The sequence below is a fragment of the Sebastes umbrosus genome, chromosome 13 (assembly GCF_015220745.1).
Source record: "Sebastes umbrosus isolate fSebUmb1 chromosome 13, fSebUmb1.pri, whole genome shotgun sequence".
NCBI lineage: Eukaryota > Metazoa > Chordata > Actinopteri > Perciformes > Sebastidae > Sebastes > Sebastes umbrosus.
In genome coordinates, this window is record NC_051281.1 from 27,493,396 (window position 1) to 27,507,457 (window position 14,062).

At 39.4% G+C, this 14,062-nt stretch overlaps 1 protein-coding gene and 1 long non-coding RNA gene across 3 annotated transcripts in view; one reads left to right on the plus strand and one right to left on the minus strand.

The window, feature by feature from the left end:
• Positions 1 to 14,062, plus strand: part of LOC119500086 — a 45,169-nt gene that overhangs the window by 3,020 nt on the left and 28,087 nt on the right. The window lies entirely within an intron of this gene.
• On the minus strand, positions 1,647 to 11,981 carry slc10a2 (solute carrier family 10 member 2). Its single transcript, XM_037789525.1, has 7 exons — positions 11,688 to 11,981; positions 7,973 to 8,416; positions 7,044 to 7,162; positions 6,780 to 6,868; positions 6,446 to 6,621; positions 6,074 to 6,231; positions 1,647 to 2,849 (listed from the first exon to the last, which is right to left on the minus strand). Exons 2-7 carry the CDS (start codon positions 8,371 to 8,373, stop codon positions 2,662 to 2,664), a joined length of 1,131 nt encoding a protein of 376 aa, XP_037645453.1. The 5' UTR covers positions 8,374 to 8,416; positions 11,688 to 11,981; the 3' UTR covers positions 1,647 to 2,661.

Consider the following 14,062-nt stretch of genomic DNA (forward strand, 5'->3'; position numbering starts at 1 on the left):
AAGACATATAAAAGCTTCAAAATTCACAAGTGGGATATTTACTGATGTTTTTTTTTTTGTTTGTTTTTATCGTAGAACAAAATGTTAAAATCTCTTCAGCTCAGACCTTATATCAGGCATCCAGGCACCCATTCAAAGAAACCCATTTGACTTCCAGACGAGGGAACAGAAAGTGCTAAAATGCTAACTCATTTCCGAGTTTTAGGACTCATTACTGCAGCACTCCAGTGATTTAAACCAATCACTGTGTTTACACACCCACACAGAGAGAGCGAAGAGTCGAATTAGGCAAAATAAAACACCTGTGTGGGAGAGCCATGGTGGGCGTACAGGGCTGTTAAGAGATAAGGTAAAACATGTTCACGTATGTGTTCATAATGAGACAACCCAATGGACTAGTTTATTAAACATATAAAATAAATACATGCATGCAATGTTTACTACATTCAATGTCGAATGAAAACTGGGAGATACATATTTTTTTGGAAGTGTGAGAACTCCCATTATTTCCATCAGTAAGTGAAAGCAGCTGTAGTGCACTCATCAGGAGGAGGAGGAGGAGGCATTATATGTGGTATGAAGGGTGTTGGTTGAGCTCCCGTACATCTCAGGCTCACTCAGCACTGAAGCAAATGTCAGGGACAGCTGAACACGTTTATTATCACATGACAGCACTTCTTTTGTATGTAATTATGTGACTGTGGACAGCTTTTGCTGTCACATCTTGGACTTTGGACAACTATAAGAATTAAATGTGATTATTTTATGGTTGGAAAGCAAATATGTTTCTGACCTTGTACTGGGAATATGTGGCCCGTAAATGTTAACATTTTACAACATTATTACGGTACAAAACGAAATTCTGCATGTGCCGGTTTTTCAGAAGGGCTTAAGGGTCATCGTCATTTGAATGATTCAAATATTCTCATATATTCATAAAAAATGATCACTAATTATCACTTCTACATTAAAGAAACACATACAACATGAAGGGAAAGTTAACAAATATTACTGTTTTTCTCATTCTCTTTGGCTCAATTCTTAAATGATAATTATTTCTTTCCAAGCTCTGAAAATTATAGTTTGTTGTTCACAACAGATTTGAATTCTCGCAAATTGTACTTACTCTTCCACACACATGAAGCAAAACATATGCAATTTGCTTGAATAAATGATACATTCAAATCTGTTGTGAACAACAAACTAATTGTTCAGAGATTGGAACTCATTGTTTTGGAAAAAAAATAATTCTCATTCAGGAATTGAGCCAAAGCGAATGAGTAAAAGGTGTAAATGTGTCAATACGAGCAAGTGCTGTCCTGTATAGTCAATAAAAACTCCTGGAAAATGTCCTGAAAGGTCCTGGAAAAATATTTTTAAAAAGAGTAGGAACCCTGCCATGCTGAAAAAAACACATTTATTTTAATTAATTAATTAATTAATAATATAAAGAATATTTTGACCAGAACGGCTCACACGATTGACATTGTCCAGTTTACTGACACAATAACTAGGTTGGAAAGCATGAATGAAGTGTTTGGGTGAGTTACTACCTTTTGCAGACATGAAATAGATGTAATGTCCCATTAAACAGTTAGAACAGTTTAGAGAATGTTAAGACTGTTTCACAAAATAAGCCAAATAAATTGAGAAAAACTGTAATATCTTTATTGAGTTGAATACGAGTATTAATATTCACAACAAAATATACAACAAAAATGTAAAAATTGTTTGATAACAATGCATCATTTCAGAAAGCAACGAGGGTTTGTAAAATCTTTTATTAATGTGCATCCATGAAATTCTGGATTCTGCGTTTTTCCCATTTGCACAGAAGACTAATAAATGAACTGTGAATATGTTTCATAAATAGATGTGTAAAACCACAAGCTTACTTATTTCAAAATGCCCCAGAATCAGCTGTCACCCTACCATACCCTGACCTCGATTCATCTACTGGCATAAATGAGGCATAGAAGAACTGAAAGGAACGGAAACAGAAGTTTGCATCAGGGCCCAAAGCTGGTCTGTTGTAACCACATATTTCACCTGCTACATCAGAATAGAGAATAACAAAGGGTTATTTTTTTGTATGTTACGTATTGTATAGTGGGTTTGACGACTGTGAAACAGTGGCTCTCAAAAGTGCACACACTTCTCTTCATTTGACACAACTCTGTGTCTTATCAGAGAAATGATGAATGTCACATAAACATGATATATTTGTATTCAGTTGTATATTCCACCGTTCAGCGCAAACTAAAGTAAACAACTGCATATGGACATATGGTTTAGCCACATAAACAGCATTAAATATTCTGTTTGAATTATTGATAAGATATGTATAGAAGACACAAGTACATGCGTTGATCAAGAAAAATCGGCACAACGGGCTTTCTCACAGAACGTACAGAGTAAAGTTTTCTCGAATGATAATATATGAATAAATTAGTTGAAGTTAATCGTTGGCCGTACTGGAGAAGACATTAGGGCACCCCCGTTCTTGCAAAACGTTTCCCAAAGTTGATTTGAACAGGACCTGTAGTGCACACCTCCGGCCTGCAGAGAGCAGTGTGTGTTCACAGTGTTGAGTTATGGCTGATGTCTTCAGTAGTGCCGTGGCCCTGTAATCCAAAGTCTGTGATTTGCAAGTGTGTAATTTCACAGCTGGGTGATCTTTCTGACGTCCCTATCCTTCTCTTCGCCGTTGTCATCAAATTCAAAGGCACTATTTTCCACAGCTTGTTCCTTCTTTTTTGCTGATTCACCATCACCAGCTTCCAGGGATGGATCCTCGAAGTCTGCATCAGCTGGGCGACGGCCACATGTCTTTTTATATATCTGGTAGGCTGTAGAGGAAAAAAAAACATGGATTCAGTAATACTGATTAGTCATCCTGACATGTATCTTTTAAAACAGCATTGAAATTAACCTGGGCTTCAGTGAATGATCCTTTTCTCTTGACAATTTTCTGTCATCTAGTGCTTGTGTTGTTCTTGTTCTGCCAGTTATTATAAGGGTTGATAATGCAATGATTGAAGGCAGAGGTCCATCATGCAGAAAAGGTGGATTTTTGTAAGCCCAGTCGCCAGAAATGAATGTCCGCATTGTACATTCCTGCAAACCACAATGTCTGCATTGTACATTCCTGCAAACCACACATTGAATGTGTCTGTTTTTGCATTCTGTCAGAGCAAGTGACGAAGTATATCGAGCCACCGCTACTGAAAGTGAAGTGGTATGAAAGTTATGTGGTATAATAACTAGTATAAGAAGCAAGAAAGTCGACTACGGGCCGGTGGGAGTGGTGGTGGATGGATGGGTCAAATAAACACAAGACTTTCAACTAACCAATCGTTTCACAACGTTAACCAAGTGACATAGTGCGTTTCGAGGCTGATATGAAACGTATTTATGGAACGTATTTTTGGTTCAGATATGTGGACATTAATTTTCCCTTGCAGTTATATCAACATAGATTCAGAGAATCAATATTTCAGGAATGGGAGGTAACCCCCATCCTATAACTCTCAAGTTGCCTAGACATTGGAGCGTCACAATTTCGTCAAAATCCGACTCAGAGGTGAACCAAGTAGGAACAATTTCCAACCAAGGGCAAATACGTCGCACCTCTTTTTTCACTGAAATGAAAGTGGAACAGATGTTGATCTGACCACACCTGTGCAATGACACACACATTTTCACTAGAAGTGTAGATGTTCTGCAACACATGACACCATCAAGCAGACATACATCGGCTTGTCACTATAGTCATTGTGACCCTTGGATCATAACTTTATGTAGCAGAACAAAACAGTCTCACTGCAGTTCGTGAAATAGTCACCATATTTAATGTATTTGATTTGTGTACATAGACACAAATTTCCCTTTCAACAACGTATTTTTAGTGCATTTTCCTACGAATGTCCTTGGTTAGGCTTAGGCAACAAAACGACTTAGTTAGGTTTAGGAAAATATCGCGGTCTGAGTTTAAATAACACCGGAGTGGTGTCACTTAAGCACGGAAGTTACGTGACAAAAACTACTAAGATAGGTTTAGGAAAGATCGCCGTTTGGTTTAAAATAACTCCAGAAGTGTCGTAACTTAAGTACGGAAGTTACGTGACAAATAAATAAACTTTGACCCTTTTTAAACTTACCAGTTCACAATTACGAGGAATACATACAAATTGATTTTGTCTATGTAGACAAATCATTACATTCAATTTCGTGACTATTTCACAGACTGCTGTGTGACTGGGCCTGAACAGAAACAGATCTATGAATATGAAACATCCCTGACTTCTGTTACTTGCTAAAGTTAAGTGATAAATAAATGTATTAAATGGCACACTGGGCTCAATTTGATGATTTAAGAAACCTGATAATGCTTGGAAGCAGCGGTGCTAAGTGAAAAGGCAGGGAAGCAGTGTTTTCACGATGGGATAAAACAGAACATCTGATGCTCTAAATATTCCTTAAGTGTGCCAGAACTGAGCACTGACCCAGTGCAACGAGTAGTTATGGAAGAAGACAACAAACAACATGCCATCATGCAGCCTGTCCGCAAGAAGCATTTTAGCAGTGGATGACTGAAAATGGTCATGTCAGCAGAAACAGAATCGCAGTAGGAAATGGCTGACGAGATAATAGTGGGGTATGTAGGAAGTGTCCATTTCGATCACCAAACCCATTTTTATTTTGCATGTGGTTGAACAACACGCACGAACCACTTCTTTTTCTAGTATAATCCGGCCCAGTTAAACCCACAGAGACTTTGTTCAGCTGTGTCAGAAGCCTTGTGGAGGATGAGACAGCTTCAGCCGTATGTTCCCCCTTCATTCTTTTGATGGTAGATGACTGGCCAACACCTAGTTTTCACTAAAGTGCAACTTTTTCTTTGAAAAACTGCCATCCTTAAAGTGGCAGTAAGAAGTATATTTTTGCATCATTGGGCAAAAATTCCATAATAACCTTTCAGCATATTGTAATTCAAGTGTTCTGAGAGAAAACTAGACTTCTGCTCCTCCTCATGGCTCTGTTTTCAGGCTTTAAAAAATCTAGCCCGTGACGGGAGACTTTGACCAATCACAGGTCATTTCATTGAGAGAGCGTTCCTATTGGATGTGACCGGAGCTTGGCGTTCCTTCACCAGATTTCACAATGGTGGCGGCGTCACAAACGTTCTCATTTTACAGCTAAACAGTACACTACAAGATGATTCGGAAAACATTTGAGGAGAGAAATAGGCATTAACGTAACATAATATTGATTCATATTTGATCAGCGCTGCCTAGTTTAACCGTTTGGTTGGAGTTCGCGAGTGATTGACCGCCGGCTCTCATAGACAGCAGATGGATAGAAGACCTCAGATCAGCTCTTACTGCTTGTTTTCCTCCGGTCTGTGAAATCTTGCAGATGCCATTAGGAGCACCGGGGGACACCGGAGGACAAAGAGGCACATGATTTTTTTTCAGGTTACCTGTTTCATGTACTACTGTCACGATATAGTGAACATTTTATAAAAATAACTTTTTTCAATCATATTTGCTCCAATCTCACCTACTTCAGCTTTAACTGTGTACCTTATCTCTACAAACATATTTTGCATTAATATGGCAATGGCATAAGAGTTTGGTATCAGAAGCGTGCGGGTTTCCGTTTGTATTCCGAGTAGTATCGACCAATCACGTTCGAGAGGGCTTTGGTTGAACGCAGGATAAACAGTAGGTGTGGAGAGCAAAAGAGGCGGAACGCATTGGCCGAAATGCAGCTATTGTCTGACGATGATTTCTCTTTTTATTGGTTTGAAATTAGCTTGTAAACTGGCTGCTTGTGAAACAATGCAGTCGTACATGTTGTCTCTCAACTTCAACTACGGTATCATGTCTCAAGTTGCTAATCGGACTGTATACAATGAGCAGCGCACAGAGAAGGAAGTCTTGGCCCAGATACCCGCTGGCTACACCGGAACCCCAGAAATAAAGCCCCTTTCCCCCAGAGGCTTATCTGTCGTCAGACCGATAGCTGATGGGTTCTGTGTACGTACAGTATCTGCCTGCTAAACTCTCACCTCCCACAGTTATGCTTGCTGTCACTAGCTGGAAGATGCTGTAGATGAGGGGGAATGAGAACATGACATCCAACTCAGCTTGGCTGAAGGACAGCTGGACAATGGTGCTGCACAGCTGGGAGTTCTGGAAACCTGTCTCCAATGCGATGGTTCGAGCTCTGAACAAAGTAAGGAGCGATAAACAGCCTCATTAAGTAAGTACATTTATTAGTATATGGGTTTGTTGATGCAGTAGTGGTTTCATGATTTATACAACTGAATTCAAGTATAATATACCTTTGGCGGCAAAGTTAAATTTAAATCAAGGAATCAAGATACAGGCTTTATACATATACTGTATATGCCAACATCACTACAACGCTGTCACCTTACCTGAACCAGGGTTGACCTGCAAAGCGGGCCAATAAGAATCCCAGGCTATAACCAATAAAGGGGTAGATGATTCCAATAATCCATAGGGAGGGAGCAATGGTCCAGGAGGACTGGTAGAGAATTCCTCCAACCACAGCTATGCAGATAATGAGAATAAATCCTGCAATGGACCCAAACTGTGCAAAGCAGACACACAGGCAGTCCCGGAATTTCCATTAGATAAATCCATGAATGTCACAACGAATCCCTTGATCAAATATCAGATTCATAAAAAACATATTGGAGTAATACTTAGATGTCACTCTTTGCATAAAACAGTCACATGGATTCCTACCTTGAGGATCTTTTTCGCCCCGTTGGGCCATCTGCGTTTAACATACATTCCCAGAGCAATTGGAACAATAATGGACACTAGAGTGATACCTGAGGATACACAGAATTCATAGCGTGACATAATTATAGGATTATAATAATCCTGTACAGTGCTTTTGGTACAAAACTACAAAGTGAGTGAACAACACAATAAAACGGTAGATGTGGACGTCCTTAGAAAGTTTAGCTTTATGGGCTAGTAATCATACAGCATTTTCCTACTTACCAATACTTTCGTATGGGATCTGGATGGTGCTGGAGGAAGTCCAGACGGAGGTGTAAATGATCAGACAGAGAGGCATCATCCCCAAGGCCAAGACAGAGGAACAGACTGTCATACTGATACTGAGGAGGGGAGTATATGAACAGTGTTTTTGTCAAACAAAATTCTTTAATAACATTATATTTTTCAAGCAGTGTATGTCCTAAAAATAAGGAGGGGGCCTGCGACTGATGCTGTGTCAGTCTCCAATCAACTGATATCCCACTTGGGGATTTGCTCGATCATTAGCCTACGCAGTACGCTACCTTATGAGGCCCTGAGAATGATGGTTCCCACTTGTACTCCATGGTAGCCTCATTAGCAAACAGCAAACGTATCACCTGGGTTGTCTAAATGGGACCTAAATGTGATCCTATCACTATTTTGGGCCTACAGGGCCACATTGCCTGGGCAGCTATCTGTGTTTTCTAATAATCAGATGTATTAATTTGTTTTTTTTGTGGTGTATAAAGTCAAGATATATAATAAGTAGGGTTGTGTATTGGCAAGAATCTGGCGATACGATACGTATCATGATACAGGGGTTACGATTCAATATATTGCGATGTATTGCGATACTGTAAGCAAGGCAATATATTGTGATTTTTTATTCCAATTTCAGGAAAACTGTCATAGTATAAAGAACACACCATCATCTGCATAAAATCACAGTATTTAAAAAAAAAACTTGTTTTATGCAATCACAACAGTGGGATCTGCATTTGTATTTATTTTCACAAATATTTGCATGCAGTGCTTACTGCACTTACTGATTAAAAATTGATAAAGTGTTTTTTTTTTACAATTAATACAGTATCATAAAACATAATGTTGCGATCCTCAAGCATATCGGTATTTACTTACACCCCTAATAACCCCAAAACAATTCTTACCTTAGATCCATGTCTCCGTCCAGCCAGTAGCAGATAATGTTAGAGCCGGTGCCTCCAGGACAGCAGCCCATGATGATGATGACAATAGCCTGTACAGGCAGCACATTGAAGGCCAGCGACAAGGCAAAGCCTGTGAAAGGCATGATGCCGAACTGGCACAGGAAGCCGATGATGATGCCCCAGGGTCTTCTGATGTGGCCCAACAGCTTTTTGGTATCCACAGTGCAGCCCATAGAGAACATGACCATACCGAGCATTAATGTGAGCGTCACGCTCATCGCCTGGCTCAGAATGTCATTGAAGTTACTGGGAGGAACAAGGCAGTTTCCGCCTGAACACACTGTGGCTAGAGGGTCGCAGCCGGTAGGCACCGCGGTCGTCACCGCCTTGGATATGTACATCGTGGAGAATGTAATAGGAGGAGATAAGGATAATCAGTGGCTCCTGATTTGAAAAGAGAAGACTAGATGTAATTCTTAGAGTCCACGATACTACTCCTGTTTCTCCTCCTCCGATATCCACGAAGATAACAGCGACAGTGACAAGAAGCGTCCAGCTCACGGCTCTTTATGCCTGCCCTGCTACAGCCAAATATAGTTGGGAGGGAAAATCAGCTGGAAAAAAAATCAAAAATTAACCAATACTTAATGTTTTTATGGGGGCGGTGTTCAGAGGCACATGCGTAAAGAAAGGAGAATCATTCTGAAATGTGAAATGTCGTTGCGCAATGATTCCCAACTTTTACTGCCCTTTGGCCTCTTAAAATTTTATTGGACAGCTCTGCTATGCAGCATCATCATCCTACAATGCCAGTAAGGAGGGAAGATGCTAGCAGTTCTCAAAGACAGGGCACACCCTGTAGGTATTATTTGCACAGTGCCTGTAAAACATTATATCACACAGGGGATGTAATAAAATATTTTCTGACATTGTTTAATAGAAAAAAAAAGTCTTAAAAGTATCTAGCGGTGAGGGGACAGATTGCAACCAACTGAAACCTCTCCCGTGTGCCAAGTGTGTAGAAGAACTATGGTGGCCTACGCAATGTGAATGACCCTCTCAAGAGCCAGTTGTTGGTCATTTGGAGCAGAGCCAGTGCGTAGAGTGTGTGCGTATGTGGGAAGTGAGTGGTGAAGCAAGAGAGAGAGAGCGGTGATCGACTCGGGCCCAAACAGGAAAAGTTAACAGAGTTTGGTTTGTCCGTTCTGGGCTACATGGTGGACTCCGTGAAGAGGACCCGCTCCCTACGTAGATATAAACGGCTCATTCTAAGGTAACGAAAACACAACGATTCTCCTTTTCAGGTGATCATACACTAAAGAAAACATACTTATAAATATTATATTATATTTCTGTCAATAGATCCCCCTAATTGTTACACACCGTTCCTTTAAAAGTAAAACCAGTAACCGATAAATATGGAACACAAAATAAATTTAGCAACATGGTTATAGAAGTATGGGAAGAATACATGAAAATTCCCAAGGCACTGAGGCAATCAGGCACTGACTGAGTCACTGGGCTCAATGGCTGAGATGGTAGACTCTACATAGCAACTGTTGCCCAGGTGACTCACCAGTCGCTGCTTATTTGCTTTTTTTATTAAATCCAAGTGAATTATATATTTTTATAGTTCAATTACAACTGCATACATCTATCAAATACAAATATACGCACACTATATTATACCTCATGCAGCAACCTGTTTCATTAATCAACCCACTACTTACAAACTTCAGTGTGTTGCAAATTTATCACACATTTTTTATCTGTTCAAGATGTCCTAAAGGGAGATTTGTCAAGTATTTAATACTCGTATCAACATGGGAATGGACACATATGTTGGCTTTGTGCATATGTATGCATATATTTATTATTGGAAATCAATGAACAACACAGAAACAATGACAAATATTGTCCAGAAACCCTCACAGGTACTGCATTTAGCATAAAAAATGTGGTCAAATCATAACATGGCAAACTTCAGACCAACAGGCAACAACAGCTGTCAGTGTGTCAGTGTGCTGACTTGACTATGACTTGCCCCAAACTGCATGTGATTATCATAAAGTGGGCATGTCTGTAAAGGGGAGACTCGTGGGTACCCATAGAACCCATTTTCATTCACATATCTTGAGGTCAGAGGTCAAGGGACCCCTTTGAAGATGGTCATGACAGTTTTTCCTCGCCAAAATTTAGCGCAAGTTTGGAGCGTTATTTAGCCTCCTTCCCGACAAGCTATTATGACATGGTTGGTACCAATGGATTCTTTAGGTTTTTTAGTTTCATATGATGGATCTTCACTCTACCTTTAAAACTGAGCCCGCTACAACCTCCTACAACCTATATATATATACTGTATATATGAAATTTTATCTAAAAAATCACAAGTCTTACTGAAAACCAATGCTTATATCCTGGAATCCAGATTTCAGTTCAATCCAGAATTTGTGTTAAAATTTGCTGTTTTGTGGAAGAATAATAGGTAAAAAGTGTCCAAATGTGTAAAACTGATACAGGGTAGATCTACTGTACCTCCACAGTCTAACAGCTGTAATTACTGATGAAGGTGCTTCTGCTAAAGGGGGGGGGTGAGCACTTATGCAGTCAGTTATTTTGTATTTTATAAAGTATTTACTTTTAATTTAGATCAGTTGGTGGAGATTTGCTTCCATTGAGACATTTAAAGTAGTTTTGGTTTTTAAGTGTCGAAATTTGTATATCTCTAAATCTGATATCCACCCTGATTCAGTGTTGTAAAGCAATAAAACATAAAAAGATCTAACTGGGAATAAATATAATTTATAGGCACTTTCGTGGATACAAGAAAAAAGTTGAAGTGTTATAAAAATCACATTAATGTTCTACAGCTGCTCATTCCCTGTGGCTTTAAAGTATTTCAGTGTGCCCACAAAGTCAAGGAAAGAGTTACAAATAACTATAAAACATTTGCTAGCAGTTTGCAGGAGAGGAAAATCTTTTTATTCTAATTCAGATTTTCTTTTTTCGCTCTCCAACAATCACAGGTCTACTGTAAAATAGGCGTTGGTGTAATGGATACCAAACTTGTGACCTTAGTGATGCTGAGTGAATGAACCCTTAGATGATGGTTCTATGAATGTCATTTACAATCTCCACAGGTTGTCCGGTAAGAACATGAATATGATGACGATGTATCAATTAGTCCAGGTCACACACACTCTCTTTGAGATACCACTCATTTATTGATTGAAGATGGTTTTTAAATCCTTTTGTGAATAGTGTGGATAGTGTGGTTAGTGGTTACTAAATACAGAAAATAAAATAGAAAACATGAGCAGGTATTAGTAACATGAAGTAATAATAAACAAACAGTATTGTATGTAATTAAATGTAAGCTAAACAGTTTAAAACAGGAATAAAAGGAAGAGAACGCAGCCTTCTGAACTTTAAGGGAGCGTCAACAAATAGCAGACTCGGGCTCTCAGGCAGTACAATGAGCAGAATGCACACAGAGGGTGATATGAGTAATTGTGCGACGGTCCCTTAATGACGGCCGCGTATGCCCGTTCACTGCGCTGTTCTAACTTAAATGATGTTGACACAGAAACACACAACTTATCATTCAAACTCTTATAGACAAACGAGTATGAGTATTATAACATGATACAGGTGACTTTAGAATTATTATAACGATGCAGTTACTAAACAATAGACAACTATAACAAATACTCACTTTCTCATGGACGCACAGGAAAGACCATATCAATAATAAATAGAAAAGAGTCCAGAAAGGTGCAACACTGATGCTGAGCTGAGTTGGAGGACAAATGAGGCTTGCGATCTGCGCAGAAGGTGATTGGAATAACAGCACTCTCTGATCATGTGAAGACCATGCGCCAAGCCACAGACTATTGGTCCGTGCATGTGATCAATGCATGGGCTGGTGAGGGGATGCTTTTGGTTAAACTGCTGCACCTTCTGAACATCTACTATTGGGGGTCTATTGGTTGCCAGAGGAGTTAAACATGGCTTTACTGCATATTACAAATTACAGTTTTTCATTAGATATCAGAACTGATATCCATCCATCCATTATCTGATTCACATTCCTGTTCCTGTGTCATAAACTGTAAAAGTGTGTGCAGTATTGCTCTTCCTGTATGTCTAAACCCGTACTGTGGAATGAGGAAAGATCAGTGAAATACTTATGGAAGCCCTTCAGAGGGAGTCTTATCATGTCTTTATCTTTATCTGTCCCATAAGCTTTTATCTTTTTCTCCCCATCTGACTTGTCCTTCGTTCAGGACGCAGTAAATTTTAAGTATCTTTCTTGCTCCTGGAGTGTGAATGAGTGTGTGAAGGTGTGTGTCACGTCAAGGCCATTATCTTAGGCGATCAGATTGCAGATCACAATCTGATCCGATAGCTGCATGCTGTACTTCATGAACCTGCTCCACTGTAAAATAAAGAAATGAAATGACACCTTTGGGAAACTGTCCCAATGGCTAAAAAAAAGAAGAAAAAAAAAGGATACAATGACACTTTCAGCATGTGACCTTCGCCCCTTGTTGATAGCCTCTATAAAAAACATTATGACTGTCTGCTGATCTTCTACGTACTCTGAGTCTTCTACTGCCACCGTTCTTTGCAGACCAGATGTTTCCTATCATATTCATACGTACGCGTTGTTTTACCGCTCTGCTAAAAACCCAGATTCTAACAGTTTGCTGCTCAGCAGAATTCTGGGTAGGGGTGTACATTTTGAGTTGTAAGCTATTGTTAAACTTTTACTTTTACTCTGTTATTATCCGCTCAATTACGAACAACACATTTCCTTGGCTTATAAAAACAGTTGTCTGAATAATTGAGAATATTTACTTAAAGAAAAATTAATTTAAAATGAATAATTTTCTGTTTGTGTCAAAAAAATCCTCATGTAAACCAATAAAACAGGGAAAAAGGTTCATTGGATGTGAACCGTTTTTATAGGCACAGCATTTAAAGTGGCTGATCTAGACATCAACAATGGGAACTAACATATAGAACATTTTTTTTTAATTATAGAATACATGATTAAACGGTGAAGGAACTGGCCTTCTACCTCCAAGAGGTCAAGGCCCAGTTACGTGTTGGTTAATCTTGTGTGACAAAGAGATTTTCCAAACAGACGGGTTAAAGCATAATAATACAATTTATTCCGAACAATTAATGTTGCATAAGTAAAATAAAAGAGTTTACAGATATCTGGATCCAACCTACATGTCCCTGACAACATACAGTGCATGGGTCAGTTCGTGAAGTCTGAACCCCGAGCTCTCCCTGATCCAGTCTTTTATGGTTTACACAATATCAATAGTCATGAGGTGTGACGCGTGATGCCTCTGCTGCATTCCTCCTTCCTCGTTATCACCTTCTGGCTCCGTCCTCATGACCTTGGAACATAAAACATCATCTGCCACACTCCCCTCTTTTCTCACCCTTGACTCTATTCATAAAACATCCAATAGTGAGGCCTTTGTATGCATTTTTAGAGTATAATAAATCCAACAGATATTTTAGAGTATAATAAATCCAACAGACCCTCTTTTGAACTTAACTAAGTTCACCTACAGATAATGTTACATACAGATATATTTATTATACGCATAGATAATGTTACGTACAGATGTTTTAATTATAAGCATCATCATGTTACGTACAGATGTTTTAATTATAAGCATCTTCACACAACCTCTTCAGGATCAACATCTTCACTATCCCCCACCATTTCCAGGAGACCCTGTCTCTCCGCTTGGAACATGGCCATCTGATAAGGAGGAGGTGCATCCGGATGCTTTCGTTGCACAGCTGAAATGATCACACGCTCAGTGAGGTGGCGAATGCATGGAATACAACAACAACCACATAGTACTAAGCATCCACACACAGCAAGGATTGAGGAGAATAGAGATACCACCATGGACTTCCATTTCCCAAAGGTACGGTCTAACCAGTCGTTAATGGGGCTGTTGATACCTGAGTCATCGTGCATGGATTCAGACAGCGTCCGGAGCCCCTCTAGCGCCTTAGTTACAGTCCCGTCCGGCGCTGTATTATTAGGGATGAAAA